The 16,074-nt window shown below is 26.3% G+C and overlaps 3 protein-coding genes across 3 annotated transcripts; 2 read left to right on the top strand and 1 right to left on the bottom strand.

Moving 5' to 3' along the window:
* The first annotated feature begins 20 nt into the window (after positions 1-20).
* Positions 21-7,169, top strand: LOC123259852 (cactin-like). The gene is made up of 9 exons (XM_044720604.1): positions 21-387; positions 459-2,233; positions 2,813-2,818; positions 3,727-4,742; positions 5,268-5,384; positions 6,167-6,253; positions 6,343-6,576; positions 6,639-6,801; positions 6,945-7,169. Exons 1-9 carry the CDS (start codon positions 173-175, stop codon positions 7,106-7,108), a joined length of 3,777 nt encoding a protein of 1,258 aa, XP_044576539.1. The 5' UTR covers positions 21-172; the 3' UTR covers positions 7,109-7,169.
* Positions 7,170-7,589: 420 nt separating this feature from the next.
* On the bottom strand, positions 7,590-14,576 carry LOC123259838 (gonadotropin-releasing hormone receptor). Its single transcript, XM_044720587.1, has 5 exons — positions 13,556-14,576; positions 8,748-8,931; positions 8,475-8,689; positions 8,116-8,240; positions 7,590-8,024 (listed from the first exon to the last, which is right to left on the bottom strand). Exons 1-5 carry the CDS (start codon positions 14,288-14,290, stop codon positions 7,724-7,726), a joined length of 1,560 nt encoding a protein of 519 aa, XP_044576522.1. The 5' UTR covers positions 14,291-14,576; the 3' UTR covers positions 7,590-7,723.
* LOC123259844 (serine/arginine-rich splicing factor 4-like) lies at positions 9,462-10,767 on the top strand. The gene is made up of 4 exons (XM_044720593.1): positions 9,462-9,679; positions 9,748-9,997; positions 10,092-10,373; positions 10,416-10,767. The coding sequence occupies exons 1-4, from the start codon at positions 9,536-9,538 to the stop codon at positions 10,745-10,747; spliced, it is 1,008 nt and encodes a 335-aa protein (XP_044576528.1). The 5' UTR covers positions 9,462-9,535; the 3' UTR covers positions 10,748-10,767.
* Positions 14,577-16,074: the final 1,498 nt, after the last annotated feature.

The following is a 16,074-nucleotide window of genomic DNA, read 5'->3' as shown; positions in this document are numbered from 1 at the left end:
TTTTCCTCCATATTATCATTATATTTTATCTTTTTCATTCATAATATAACCTTTTTAAAAATAGTAAACGTATAAACGTAATAATAAAACGTTATTGTTTTTTATTGTTCTGTGCTGTCTCTGGTGTTATTTTTTTTATTCATTAACAATAATAATAAAATTTTTTACAATAATGGATAAATATTTACGGGAAGATTTTGATGGAGATAAAAGACGTTCTCGAGCCAGTAAAAATAAACGTGATGATGAAAAAAGACATTCGAGTAGTTCAAAATCATTAAAAAATCAAAGAAATCGTAACGACAGTGTAACAAAAAAATTTAAACATGAGGATTGTTCTTCAAGATCATCAAATAAAAAACATTCAAAACACAAGAAGAGAAAAAGGTATATTAATATATATATAAATTTATAATTATTTTTGAACTCTTTATTGATTGATGTATTTAATTTTGAAGATCGTCGTCATCTTCGTCATCTTCCTCGTCGTCATCAAATTCATCAGGTGACTCGATAAAATTGATGAAAAAACTGGAACAGCAGCGTCTGAAGCAATTAGAAGAGCGTTGTCGTAAAAAAGAACTATTGAAAGCAACAGAAACACCAGAAGAGAAGCGACTGCGTCGGTTAAAAAAAAAAGAAACTAAAGAACGTAAGCGAAAACAAAGGATGGGCTGGGATAACGATTATCTTCATTATACAAATACAGACAATCCGTTTGGTGACGGTAATCTTCTTACTAGCTTTGTCTGGAATAAAAAAATGAAAAAAGACGGTCTCGAGGGCGTGACACGGGAAGAGTTGGAGCTGAGAAATCGACAAAAGCAAGAGGAAAATAAACGTGAGCTAGAAAAAGTTAAAAAACGAAGGCAAGAACGTGAATTGGAACGTCAACAGCGTGAAGAAGAAATGAATATGATGCAAAGGGGTAAAGAAGCTGCCCAAATGGAGCAATGGAAGCACCAAGAGGACGAATTTCATCTTAAACAAGCACGTTTAAGATCACAAATACGAATTAACGCTGGTCGTGCTGAACCAATTGATCTATTGGCTAAATATATTTCGACTGAAGAAAACGAGGAAGACGATGATGTCGAGATGTATGAGCCTTACAGCTATCTTCGTGGATTACAGATAAAAGACTTTGAAAATCTTCTTGCAGATATTAAAACGTGGAAAACATTAGAACGTGGTAAAAATTCAGATTACTGGAATGATATTACCGTTATTGTTCAAGATGAAATGCATAAATTAAGAAAAATTGATAAATCAGAGTGTGAAGCCGCAATGGGACGTCGTGAAGGAATAAACGAGGCCGTTGCCCAAGATATTACCGGAGTATTTAAAGGAAAATCAGCAAAGCAACTTGAAACAATGCAGCTACAGATTGAAAAAAAAATATCTGGTAATCCTGAGGGTGTTGATATCGGTTACTGGGAGAGTCTTTTGTCACAGCTTAAAGCTCATATGGCGCGAGCTAGACTTCGAGATCGACATCAAGAAAATCTTAAAAAGAAACTTGATATTCTTATTGCTAAACAGGGTGTTGTTGCCAAAAGTCAATCCGATGATAACAACAAAGATAATAATAATCATCATAATAAAGATGAACAATTAGATATAAATCCCAGTACCAGCCATAGTTTTAATAATAATAATAAAAATGATAATGATAAAAAAGAGGATAATAGTAAGATACCTGATAGTAAAGAAAATAGTAATCACCACCAGGAGGAGGCTAATGATCACGAGCATCAATTACTTGATGAATTTTTCAATGAGTATGATGCTGGCGGTTATTCACCAAAGTATATCTCTGCTGGACAGCTTGAACCAGGAACTCTTGTTACTTTAGAAGCTGATGATAATCAACGACTTGAATTTGCAAGGCATCAGGTATTAAATACAGGAAAAAAAGTTCAAAGTGTTTTATCTCTGGAGGAACAGGCGATGCATCGTGAAGCAAGAAAAAATATGGGTGATGATGAAGCTCAATTCAGTGTCGAGTCATCTTTAGAAGCACAAATTTACTTGTGGTCTGATAAATACCGACCCAGGAAGCCTCGGTACTTTAATCGAGTTCACACTGGATTTGAATGGAACAAGTACAATCAAACTCATTATGATATGGACAATCCTCCTCCGAAAATAGTTCAGGGATATAAATTTAATATATTTTATCCGGATTTAATTGACAAGAGTACCACTCCAGTCTATTCTTTAATTCCCTGTGGTGACAATAAGGACTTTGCAATTCTTAAATTTCACGCTGGTCCTCCCTACGAGGATATTGCCTTTAAAATAGTTAACAGAGAATGGGAATATTCTTACAAACGTGGTTTCAGGTGCCACTTTCACAATAATATATTTCAATTGTGGTTCCATTTTAAAAGATACCGTTATAGACGGTAGATTTATTTACTTATTTACATTTCATTTACAATTAAATTAGGTAATGTAAAAATAAATATAATAAATAACACTTGAATTTTTATAAATTTAATTAGTTTTTTTTTCAAACTTCCTTATTTTATATTGATTATTTACTTATTTTTTTTTTTTTTTTTTTCTTTTTGTTTTATTTTATGCCAAGTGGATGAAATGAATAAATAATTGATATCCTGGTGTATAATAGTTGATAACAGACGATACCCCAGAGATGTTGAAATGATACGCATGGTTTATAAAGTTTACAGAGCCAGTATTTAATAGCAGTTTGTTGAATCGATTTGATTCAACGCTACTATACCACGGTATAGTATTATAAAACCGGTACATAGGTGTGTATAAGGTATATCGAACCAATGGCAAGGTAAAAGTTAACTTACAATTCAGTTTACCGCGATTCGCGCACTTTAAATGTTCTACCTCATACTCATATCCCCAATTTATTTTTTTCATTAAAAATAAAATAAAATAAAAAATTTTATTTATTAATTAAATTGCTTTTATTTTATTTATTTTTTTACAAAAAAAAAAAAAAAAAAAAAAAAAAAAAAAAAAATGAATGATGATTCTGTGAATTAAATGGCGATGATGTAAAAATTAACCAGTGTAAATAAAATTATAATATTATATTGGGTGCTTGCACTCATAAATAAAAAAGAAAAAAAAATGTAACGATAATTTAAGTATGAATTAATTGGTTTGAAAAAAAAAAAAATGATTGGGGTTTAATTTGACTACAAAGCTAATTTCAAAAGTAAATCGATCAACAAATTGTTGAAAATGAAGGTGAAAAAAATATTAAAACAATTATTGATCTAGAAATAAAATAAAAGTTTAATATAAGTATACGACTATACAACGAAGGCTGTCAGAAAAGAGTGCAGGTGCAACTAAAACTACCTCGCTATAATTATACTTAATATTTTTTTTTTACTGGTATAATATCTATGTACCTATGACATAGATATATTTATTTATTTGATTGTATATAATTTGTGATTATTTTATTATTTTTATTAAAAAAGTATGAAGTGGAAAAGAGGATCAATGGATTTTTTTCCTGAAAAAACATTTTTAATTATAAAAGATAACGTTGAAACGTTTTCAGGTAAATAAGTTATATATATTAAAATATTATTATTTATTTATTAATTTATGTAGAATAAAAAATAAATTTTTTATTAGTAAAAAAATCATATCGGCGTATTAAATCAAAATCAGCAGCAGACACGACGGGTACATGGCCACCAAAAGTTAAAAAAAACAGTTTATTTGTAGCTATTGAAAGACCAAAAACAGCTAATCTAGAGAGGCCAACGGTCCTAGATCCTGCATTGGTTAATAAATTAGACATGTCATTGCTGAGTAAAGAACGATTATGCGATTCAATGACGCGAATACAGCTTGATCGAAGAGCTACCACCAGTATAAAAGTAAGTGGGGGTGGATATACACTACCCGCCAACAATAACAAACGAATAGACCAGCAGCAGCAACAGCAGCAGGCCACCAGTATTGTTCAATCATCAAACAACAGTATTGTGTCGCTCACTGAGGCTAAAACATTTTTTATTCGCTCTAAACGACCTACCTTTCAACACCTTATTAATAATTATTATTTATACGATCAACCAACAACAACAACAACAACAACAACAATAATGCCTGTTAATCACAAACTTGATCCAGTGATGGTTAAAAAATCACCCAGTCCAGTTTTAAATAATAATCAGACAATAAAATTAACAGACAGTAAAATAACAGGTTCGTCGCTGTCAACTATTCGGACATCAAAGTCATCTCGTTTAGCATTACCGGAGGAACTTAAATTGTTTACCGCCACCTCAACGACTGTTAATAAATTAAAAACACCAGAGCCGTGTAAAACTTGTGGCCGTCCTGATCAGCCTGAACGATTTCACAGCCATCCAAAGGGTCTTCCTCTCAAGGGAATTACTGATAATAAAGATAAAAATAATAATAATAATAATACCAATGATAATGTCAAAAAATCTATTCAAAAGCCAGTTGCTTTAAATTACAAAAGCGATAAAAATAAAGAAAAATCAACAAAAAATAATAATAATAATAAAAATGGCCAGGATGATTGTTTGCTTGAAATAAAAGATAAAAAAAAATTATTATCACTCAATAGTAGTGATAATAATGAAAATTACAATAAATTATCACGTCCAGGTTCAGTTAAAAAAGGACCGAGAACGGTTACTTGTTACATATGCTCACGTGAATTTGGCACTGCTAGTTTTCCGATACACGAGCCAAAATGCATGGAGGTAACTTTTTTCTTTTTTTTATATATATTTATTTTGTAAGCGTTGCACAATCACAAATATCACATTATAAAAAAGAAACTACTACTTTTTACCAATAAATTTTCTACTATGAGAAAATTAAAGTTGTAAATTTGTCCAACGTGAAAAGTTTTTAAATAATTTTATTTTTTCAACCATTCACTATCTGAATCTTTTCATTTATTGTACAAACATATGATTATAATTAAGTTTTTTTTTCTTTTAAATGTCAACTGATGCGTCATAAATAAATAAATCAATATATTACTACTAAAACAATAATATATAGATGTGGGTGTAAAAAAATATTTATATTATATACGTGACCTCGACTTTTACGATTATCTATTTTGCACGACATATTGCTACACACCTATTTATTGTAATATATATCTATCAGCAGGTGTACTCACCACTTTATTTTATTATTTTTATTTACTACGTTACATTTAGTTTTATATCCCCAAAAATTCAAATAAAAATTAAAATATTGTTTTAAATTAAAAGAAATGGGAGCGTGAGAATGAAGCATTATCTCCATTAAAAAGACGTCCTCGTCCTCAACGACCAGAATTGCCATTAAATCATCACCAGTGGAACAACGTTGCCTGGGAATTGTCTCAAGTAAGTTTAAAACTAGTACACTAAATAAAATAATTATTCATCCATCCCCTTTTTACTCAATACAAACATTTTTTTTAACGGAAATTTAATTTAAAAATTTTTTCCTTATTTTATAATTTTAATTCTCATTACTATTTTTTATTTTTACCCGAGCTTTTATATGCGTATATAATTATGAAAATAAGTTTCTTAAAATATTAAATATATGTAATGGTATTAAATCGCGGGTTAAACATACTGTAACCCACTTTAAGCTTTCATGTTTATAGCCCTTGCTATTCAATAATAATAATAATAGTGGTAATAAACTAGTTTTACTTATTTTCTTTTTGCTTTCTCAACTGCAAGTTCAACGAATTACCATTTTTTCTATACCAGCAATCGATCTTCCTGATGTTAATTTATAAGATAAATTAATACAATAAACCCAACAATGGGGTTTAATTTTAAGTTTTACAAAAATTTATTTGATAAATATTTTTTATTTATAATACTTAATTATTATTAAAAAATTTGAATATACGGGATTATGTAGACGATGTATAATGATTATTACCAGTCTAGACATTAAATTGCATACATAGAAGCTCTCGTTTTATTATTATTTTTTTTTTTTTTCCTTATTTTTATACACACTCTACATATATTTTAACATTTAATATAATTGACTAGACAACGACAATGACACAGTTTTACTTTTTAGTCTTGGAGTTGATTGATTGATCCCGTAACACAATATTTTATAAATAAAAATAATATAATAGATTTAATTAATATTCCAGACACAGCTACTTCCTTGTTCAAAATGCGGCAGAACTTTTTTACCCGATCGTTTACCGGTTCATCAAAAAAGTTGCAAAAATTCCAAGGTTAAACCTCTTTTTTATAATTTTTATCCTTAAATTTACCAACATAGATTATACTTTTTTATTTTATTTTTTATTTATTCTTTAATCAGGATACTGCGTCAGATAAATCAGACAGGACTGAAAAATCGAGGAGCTTTACCAGTCAATCGGGTTCCTCAACTATTTTTTGTCAGACCTGCGGTCGTAATTTCGGCGCAAGAACTATTAAAATACATGAACCCCAATGTTTAAAGCGTTGGCATCAGACTGCTAACAACATTTCATCCGATGATAACAAAAAAAAACAAGATAAATCATCTGGAAGCTGTTCTAATAGTTTACGGGTATTTATTTTAATTTAAAAAAAAATCAATAAAATTATATTTAAATAATAATTTATTTTCAGGAATTAATGAAACCTACGACAACTTGTTATATATGTGGTCGCGACTTTGGATCAGTTAGTATTGATATCCATGAGCCGCAGTGCTTGAAAAAATGGCACATTGATAATGATAAACTCCCACTGAGTCAACGTCGCTCTGAGCCAATTAAACCTATTTTAGCTGGTAATTATTGACATTTAATTTCATTATTTACACCTAAAATAAAATTATTTATCCAACTATTATTTCTACATTATTTAAATAACAATAAAATAAAGCCCAAATTTTATTGTTATTATATACTTATAAAAATAAAAATAATTTAGATACTACGTTGGATACAGCAAGCCCTGTAATTAACTGGGCAGCAACGACCGAAGCTAAATGGAAATCACATTTGGGTCAATTAGTCCCTTGCAAAAACTGCAAAAGAACTTTCAATCCTGATCGGGTTGCTGTACACGAACGCACTTGTAAAGGTACACGCTAATTATAAATTCAAGCAATCTACATACATTTATTATTAAAATTATTTACTATTGAATTTTATTTTTATTTTTTATTAATTAATTAATTAAATTTATTAAATATATATGTAGATAAAAATTTTTTTTAGCACTTTGTATTGATGGTTATAATAAATAAAGTTATATCTTCTAATAACACTCAACATCAAGTTGTGATTATTATAGTTATTTTAATATTATAAATCGAATTCTATACAAAGAATGATATCCAATCTGAGTCAATTATTATTATATATGATATAATGCACTAGAAAAACATACTATAAATTTATATATGAGGTAGATAGTAAATAAAATAAACAGTCATTAAAATTACAATTTTAGTATTCAAATTAATATATAAAAATTTTTTTAGTTTATTATATCAATTAAAAAATTATTTTTTAATTTATAATTAATATCATTTATTATAAATATATAAATTATAAATTATAAATCAGTCAGTATATTTTATAGAACTCGATGGATGAACAATTTTGATAAATTTAGAGAAATAATTTTCATGAGAATTAAATTTATTTATTAATTATAAGTTGCATAATTAATTTTTTTTTTTTATGTCGTAGTTAGAGTTCAAGTTATTGCAAGTAATTGGTATTATACTGAACTATCAGTTTGGCTGGGTTTTTTGTTGATATTATTATATCATTGTTATTATTACTATTATTGTTCTTTGGGTGGTTGATTAACGTATCCAATACTGTCTCTTGAATTGGACCGGATATTTCATTAAAGTTATCCGATGATTGTTTTATGGTTGTTTTTGTCGAAGCAGAAATTCCACGGGGATTCCGAATAAAACGTGTGCTATAATCCCGTGTCAGCAGTGTAAAATTTGTGTGGGTTGTTGTACTCCGGTGGTGTATCATTGAACCCTCTCTATAGATATAAAAAATATAATTTATTATTTTATTTAAATATTTAAATTTATCTACTCTGTATTTAAATAGCGTCAATTTAATTCACGTACCTGTGACAAAATTTTTGATGAGATTTTTTCTGCGGCCAGAGATGAAATGCTCCGTATATCAGTGGATTTACAAGACTATTACTCATACCAAAGAAAAATATTCCACTTTGCAAATCTTGGCTTAGCTAAAAAAAAAATTTTATTTTATATTTACGTCTGATACTGCTAGATAGATAGATAGATTGCTTGATTCCATGATATGTAAATAAATCAGGTACGTCAATGTTAATTTATACAGTGTCAGAAAAAATTAAATATTAAAATTTTATTCCCATTGATTGATTGATTGCATGAGTTATTTTTTAAGTGATTATTGATAATTATCATTATGTTAATAAAGAGGATTATTAGTGGCTTACGTGTTCATCAGGATCAAGAAACATAAATATTATCATCATTATATAGTAAGGTGTCCAACATATAACGAAAGCCGTCACAATTACGATACTAATTCGTAAGGATTTTATTTTAGCCCGATGCATTAGTCTACGTCGATTTAAATCTCCGGTTATTAAATTTTTTTTAAAATTATTATTATTATTTTTAGCCTCAGACTTGAATGATTTTTCACTTCCTAAAATTATTATTATTATTAGATTTTAATTTTTATTAAATAATATACGTATACGTACGTGATATTGTTTTAACTGTTGATACATAAGTGACGACAAGTACAGTAAGAGGTAATATGAACATAAAAATAAGACTTAGAGTAGTGTAGAGTTGTTCCTGCCAGTCGTGAGTGTAAAATCCATGAGTTACGCACTGAGAAAACTCCTCAATAAAAGGGCCACGTGCTACATGAAATATTATTAGCTGTAATGGATATTTATTATTATTTTAAAGCAATGGGTCAAATTTTTTTATTAATAAAAAGAGACAACACCCACATATAATATTGCTTTCTTTTTTTTTTATATCGTAATTTATTCTTGTTAACGGTGACGATTTGTGACCTTCATTCATTCATTCATTCATGTCATTATTATTATTAATTTTATTTATTGCACTCCAGACGCCAACTGTCATATATAATAAGTAAATTTCTATTGACCTGCTGACTAATATTTCAATCGTAAGCTTACTTACTTACTTACTTACTGTATAACAAGTAAGTACTTAAAATTTATAACAAATGATATTGTATGTATGCATGTAGTTATGTAAGTGTATTATTATTTAAATAAATGAATGTCGTATAATTATAATTATTCTTCGCGTATAATTTCAGGTAGTTGAAATATTAAAATTAATTAGTAAATTTGTATAATTATAAATAAATGGATAAATTAAAAAAAAAATAATTTAAATTATAGTATTAATATAGCTTGAAGCCGATTTTATATATTATAAATAATTATTTATATAAAATGAATTAACAATTAATAATAAAAATTAATTGGACAAATAACAACAAATAATGTCAAAAAAACTGTCAACTACGCTGACATTGGCGGTGACAGCTTTAAAAAATTTAGAAGAACGAAAAGGAGCCAGTCCGCATGATATTTGCAATTATATATCCTCCGTTTATAATGTCCCTAAAGATGTTGCCAAACGTAAAGTATGTATTATCACTAATATTATTTTATTTTAGTTATTATTATTTATTAATAATAAATTATATTTAAGGCTTTGGTGGCATTGAAACGCGGTACTTCATATGGATTATTAAAAGAAACTTCTGGTCGCTATAATCTTTTGACAGACACCGAAAAAGAATGTCTCGAATTGACAAATCAGGAACTCGGTCTTTTGAATTTAAATTGCAGAAAACGTCGATTGGAACGGAAACGTCGATTACGAGGTTCTTCTAAACAACAAACAGTTAAAGGGAAAATTTCTTGTCGAAAAAAAAGTTTGACAAAGCCCAGTAATTCACGTAATTTAAATTTTAAATTATTATAATTATAATACCGTAATTTTCAATAATAGTTATAATCATTTATTTATTTATTAATAATATTATTAAATAGGTAAATCGAGTCGTGGAAAAAGGAATAAGAATAAGAAGAAAAAAAAGAAAAAAGGAAAAAGTGTTAGTAAAAAGAGGATTAAACGCAGTAGAAGTAAAAGAGGTAAAAGAGGTAAAAGTTGTGTTTGTCCATCCGGTAGAAATCGCAGATCTAGAAAATCTAAATCCAGAAGTACCTCACGTTCTCGAAAAAAGAGATCCAAAAGCAATTCAAGGCGATCAAGATCCAGGAAACCCAAAGGAAAGAGAATTACCAAAAGCGCTAATAAATTAACTAGTAAAAGTAGAAGTAGAAGTAAATGTAAAAGCAGAAGCAAAACCCCAAGTAGAAGCAGAAGTAGAAAAACAAGTAAAAGAAAAAATAAAACTAGAAAAAGGAGTAGAAGCAAAAGTACAAGTAAAAGACGTAGTAAAAAAATTAAAGTGTCTAAAAAAACTGGTAAGAAAAAACGCTCTACATCATGCGAATGTTCGACAAATCCAGCACGTAAAATAGTTCCTAAATCCACTGGGAATGATAATCAAAAGACCGATAAACCACAGAAAATTAACAAGGAGAATAAACAAAAGAGAATTAAAAAAGACAAAGAACCCAAAAAAGATAATTGTTTGTATCATTTTTTAGGAGTTTCTTCGGGTAATTTAATGGACACTTGATTAAATTATTAAATTATTAAATTATCATTAATTATCCGATAGTACACTTTATTATTATAACATTTTTTTTCGACAATGTATTTGATATTTTTATAAAATATTATCGTGTAAAATAATTCTATTTATTATTTTATTATATTACTCTTTTAAATAAAATTTTATATTAATGTGGAACAAAAAGGTCAGACTGATTCTGTAAGTACTCGCCATTTTATTTTATGCATTGGATCTTTATTAAATTTTTTCCATTTGTATAAGAGCAATGACAAGAGGTGTATATATATATATATATATATATATATATATATATATATATATATATATATTTTTTATTTATCACCTCAGAGTCTAGTCAAGAACAAAGAATAAATAACAAAGTGAAAAATTGAAAAATAATAAATCAAGACAAGATAGAGTACCTTAGTTATAATTATTTATTTATTGATATTTTTATTAAAAAATGTACTCAAATATAAATTATTATATAAAAGATTCATAAGTTATTTTTATTTTAAAGCATGGAAATTTATGTTTCAAGATAAATAAATTTATATTAAAATATAAAATATATGAAAATTGTTATAACAACAAAAGTTAATATTAAGTTTATGAGTTTTATCCACTGTAAAATACTTCCGACAACCTTATTAACATTTAAAGCTTTTTTTTTTTTTTTTTTCTATATACAAAACATGACAAAAGTAAATTATAATAATAAACTCTTTAACTAAAAATTATAAATAGTCTCGTAATTCTATTTTAATAAGCCTATGTATAGGCCGATCTATGATAAATAATTTGTTATATAATAGAATATATGTATAAATTTTTACCGGGGACAATGTTCTATTACCAATCTATTATAAATTTATAGTTTTCTTTTTTTTATCAAAAATTTAAATGGATTGTTTACTTGGTTAAAAAATTTATTTATATAGTGACGTGTTACATAAAAATAAAAAATTATTATTAAATGGTCGGATAAGTAATAATTGTCGAATGAAAATGATATTACATTTTAGAGTGTTGTTATTCACCGTTACTTACTATACTGGGGGTCAAAAGACATTTGATATCACAATAAATTATATTAATTGCGTCAAGGCTTTAATAAATATGTATTTATTAATTCTTGTTTTCATTTTTATTTATTTAATCAATATATTGTTTATTTTTAACTAGTTTTTTATTTCTTATATTTGCAAATGTCATCGGATATTAAGTTGCCGGTCAATGTCCCAGCTGAATAACAATAACAATAATATTTATAATCGCTCTAAAATCCTTTTAATCTTACAAATTTTAGAAAATAATAAAAATTTTTATTCATTGACAATTAGTTATTATAAATTTATGCCACTTTAAGTTTACTAGTGGTCTACTCTATTTATTGTCATCAATAAAAAAAAAATAAAAAAAAAAATATATATATATATATATATATATGTAAACTCAAGAGCAAATCAAGTTATTTTTAAAAATAAAAAAGAAAAAAACTTTTTTTTTCCTCTATATTTAAATCTGACAAAGCGGATTCAATTTTTTAGTGATCTTTGCACTGATGAAAAAATAAAATAAAAGTATAATGGAATCACCGGACTCTGAGTTAATAAATAAAATTTAATAGATGCACCTTGGACAATTGTTAAAATGGCAATAAAGTACGCATTAGAGATATTTCGTTTTGTTAGAAATAATAAAATTACCGATATGATTCTTAATAAATGATTTATTGAATTTATGCTGAATTTGAATTGATATGCGTACAAGGGTTTAATAGATACTTTATTTATGGCTTATGGCTTACGGGCTTTCGATTTTGATGTTGAATTACGACTCTATTGATACATTATTCAGAGTATTATTACTCGATCTGCATTTTTATATTTTTATTAATACTACTATACGACTAAATTTATTCGGTGTAACTTTAGCTCTGCGGCATTGTTATTTTTCCCTCGTTATATGTTTTTAGATAAATTATACTTAGTCCATTAATTTAAACTTTAAACCATCCGGTAAGTCTCTTATTTTTTAATTTTTACAAGGTCATTTTTTAAATCTTATAATTATTATAAGGAAAAATTTTTTCTATATTCCAAACCTCCAGGAAGCAATAAAAAAAAAAAAAAAAAAAAAAAAAACCAAAATTGATTTAAAATTTAAAAATGACATTGTTTTTGCTGACAGCGTTGTGAAAATTTATAATTTTAACCTGAATAAATGCCAATCCGTCCGCCAGACCATCAGACGGGTCAATAAAAATCACCCAACACGAGAGGAATTATTGTTCTTTTTTTTCTAATCATCAAATTAGTATTCAGGCAATTTTTATTTAAAAAGGGATTACATTCTATTATTATGTAATGAAAATAAATGACTCTCTATTAACATTACTGGTCATTAATAAAATTACTAAAGGTTGGATAAAAAAAGCTCTCACATATAATAAGGGTAATTATCAATGTTAAATTATTATTTATTAAGTATATTTATTGTTAAAACATTTCCTCGTTTTTTTTTTTTTTTTTTTATTTTTTTTCACGTCACTGTTATTTATAAAATAATAATCTTCGAAAAAATATGCCAAATAAAAGTAACTGAATAATAATCATCTTCCCAAACAGGTTTTTTGATATTGTCAAGAAAAAAAAAAAAAAAAAAGCGTCATCAAATAATCTCTGTTGTTATAAAATATTTTTAAGAATCATTTAATATAATAATGAAATTTTTTAAATTTAATGATGAGCGTTTAATGGTTTTTGTTTGATATAAATTGTATCTAATAAAATAATTGAATAGATTTACCTGAGGAATACTGAGAATAAATGAAATAATCCAGGTAATAAGTACAAGCTTGGTGCATCGATCTATTTTGTTAAGACTCTTGATTGGATATTTAACAGCAAGAAATCTGTCCAATCCAATAAGGACCAAGACAAATGTGCTCAAATATAAACTAAACATCTGCAAGAACTTGAATAATTTACATGTGATGTTACCCCATATCCAGGCAACAGTGTAACTCCACAATGCTTCACCGGCAATGCAAAATATCGTTACCAATAAATCAGCAATAGATAAATGTAATATCAGCGTGTAAATAGCAGAATATCCTTGATTATGCTTTCGTCGATTTTTAATAATAGAGTATATAGTTATAGCATTGGCAATTAAACTAAATCCCGCCATAATACCAAGTACTACAGCTTTTATAACCGCTCGATTAGTCAAACTCGGTGCGTGATCCAGACATGTTAAATTTAACATTGAATTATCATTATCACTATCATCACTACCACCATCATCTCGAGAAGTCATATTTAATAAAAAATATATATTTCGCTCACTGTGGACACTAATGCTGACATTATCATCATCATTATTTTTAATTATATTATTGTTATTGTCATTACACAAAGGTAAAAACAATATTACGTTACTGTTGTTGTTGTTGTTATTATTATTATTATTATTATTATTATAATTTGTCGAATTTAATATCATCATCGTTGATGAGGGTGCTGGTACAACGATACCCATAATGACGATAATGATTTAAGTAATTTATAATCTGAACTTGGCATTACGCCAGTTAATTTTTTATTACAAGAGTTCATTGAATTTTACAGTATACTTATTCATTAAAATTATTATTTAAATAATTAACCCTCATTTAATTTTATTATTTTTAATAAAGTTACTACCTCGCGTTCTTGTCTAGTCAATTAACTCACTAAATCTCTTGTTCTCTTGAATAAAAAATTAATCATTTAAATGCTTTTAAATAACTTTTTCCTTTTTCATCTACTTTTTTCTTCTTTTTCTTTTTTGTTTTTCCTTATTTTTCTTTTCTTTCCGTTTATAGACTTACTGAAAAATAAAATATTAATATAGTTAATTTATGACTGAGTAAATAAAAGGATAATATATCTGTTATAATATATTTTATCCTATCAGAGTGTAATATTATATTCATAATGGATAAAACTATTTTTTATTTTATTTTATTTTATATATAACTATTATGAGTTAGAGATAATAAAATTCGATACCAAAAAAGGAAATGTTGAGATTTTCTCTTAAAAAGATATTAATTCAAGTAAAGGATAGAAATGGTGATTAAGGACTTTTGTTTTTTTTTTTTTTTATATATATATATATATATATATATATATATCTATAATACTGAAAATTCGGATACCATTTATTGAGAGTTGTAAAAAAAAAAAAAAAAAAAAAAAAATTACAAAATCTTTTTTAACTTTAAATAATAAAGTACAAAAGTGATAAAGGTAAAATTAACTCTTAATACAGATAAAATAATTTTTCATAATAAACTTATTTAATTATAATAAAACTTATATTTGGATAATTATTACCAGATGCTTAAATATTTTTGATAATCTTTAAATAGTTTTATAAAAATATCAGGAATTTTTTTACTGATATTATTCTTATTATTATTATAAACGGAAATAGTAATAAAGAAAAAAAAAAAAAGTGACCTATAATACAGTGCAATAAATTTTGAATAATATTTTAAGTACAGAGTAACCATCCTCTTTATTTATTTATTCAGTGCGTCAATTTATATAGGTGAATGATACTGATGATCAGTATCAAACGGTGGTAATTTATAAATTTTTTAAATTAGCTGACAAATGATTAAATTGAAATATTTTAAATAAATGGATATCTAAAACTCAATAGAATAATTAATATAGATTAATTTATAAATAATTTTATCCAATTTAATTACTTGAGAAAAATTTATTTAAATAAAACCTTCGACCCGTATCATTTTGCTATTTGACCCCAATAATATACATATATAATTCTGGTGATTCGATTAACACAACAATTACTTATTATTAATATTATCAATTATTAATAAGAAATAAAAAAAAAAAAAAATATTTACCTTAAAATGAAAAATTAATAACAAGACAACACAAGAAGAAACTGTGGACTTTATTAAACCACTTTGTTTTTGTTTTTTTTTTTTTTTTTTTTTATTTCTTTCTATATTTATTATAGTAAATATTTAATAACTTGATTATTTAAATAAAATGAATATTTGTTTTAATAAGGTGGCAAAAAAAAAAAAAAAAATTTTAATAAATTAAAAAAGTAGACTGAAGTGATAAGGTGTTATTATGGCGAGAAGTTAAACTGAACTGGTGGTACGTGTAACTACTCGGCAGTACCAGCGACGCCGCGCAGACTGGTCAACACCAAATACTACACACTATAATAAGATGATCACTTTCAGTGATGATATGACTTTTACTCCAGATACATATGAAATTAATAAATGTATATAT

Source organism: Cotesia glomerata, linkage group LG2 (genome assembly GCF_020080835.1).
Source record: "Cotesia glomerata isolate CgM1 linkage group LG2, MPM_Cglom_v2.3, whole genome shotgun sequence".
NCBI classification, from domain to species: domain Eukaryota; kingdom Metazoa; phylum Arthropoda; class Insecta; order Hymenoptera; family Braconidae; genus Cotesia; species Cotesia glomerata.
This window is presented reverse-complemented; position numbering and strand designations above follow the sequence as displayed.

Bases quoted from the DNA above. Each gene is read 5' to 3' on its own strand.
- LOC123259852 (XM_044720604.1), top strand. From the start codon at position 173: ATGGATAAATATTTACGGGAAGATTTTGATGGAGATAAAAGACGTTCT. The intron at 5,385-6,166 runs GTAAGTTTAAAA...TTAATATTCCAG, and splicing joins TTGCCTGGGAATTGTCTCAA to ACACAGCTACTTCCTTGTTC. The intron at 6,254-6,342 runs GTTAAACCTCTT...TTCTTTAATCAG, and splicing joins AAAGTTGCAAAAATTCCAAG to GATACTGCGTCAGATAAATC.
- LOC123259844 (XM_044720593.1), top strand. From the start codon at position 9,536: ATGTCAAAAAAACTGTCAACTACGCTGACATTGGCGGTGACAGCTTTA. The intron at 9,680-9,747 runs GTATGTATTATC...ATTATATTTAAG, and splicing joins AAGATGTTGCCAAACGTAAA to GCTTTGGTGGCATTGAAACG. The intron at 10,374-10,415 runs GTAGAAGTAGAA...GCAAAACCCCAA, and splicing joins TAATAAATTAACTAGTAAAA to GTAGAAGCAGAAGTAGAAAA.
- LOC123259838 (XM_044720587.1), bottom strand. From the start codon at position 14,290: ATGGGTATCGTTGTACCAGCACCCTCATCAACGATGATGATATTAAAT. The intron at 8,690-8,747 runs GTACGTATACGT...TAATAATTTTAG, and splicing joins AACAGTTAAAACAATATCAC to GAAGTGAAAAATCATTCAAG. The intron at 8,025-8,115 runs GTACGTGAATTA...TTATATCTATAG, and splicing joins CATCAAAAATTTTGTCACAG to AGAGGGTTCAATGATACACC.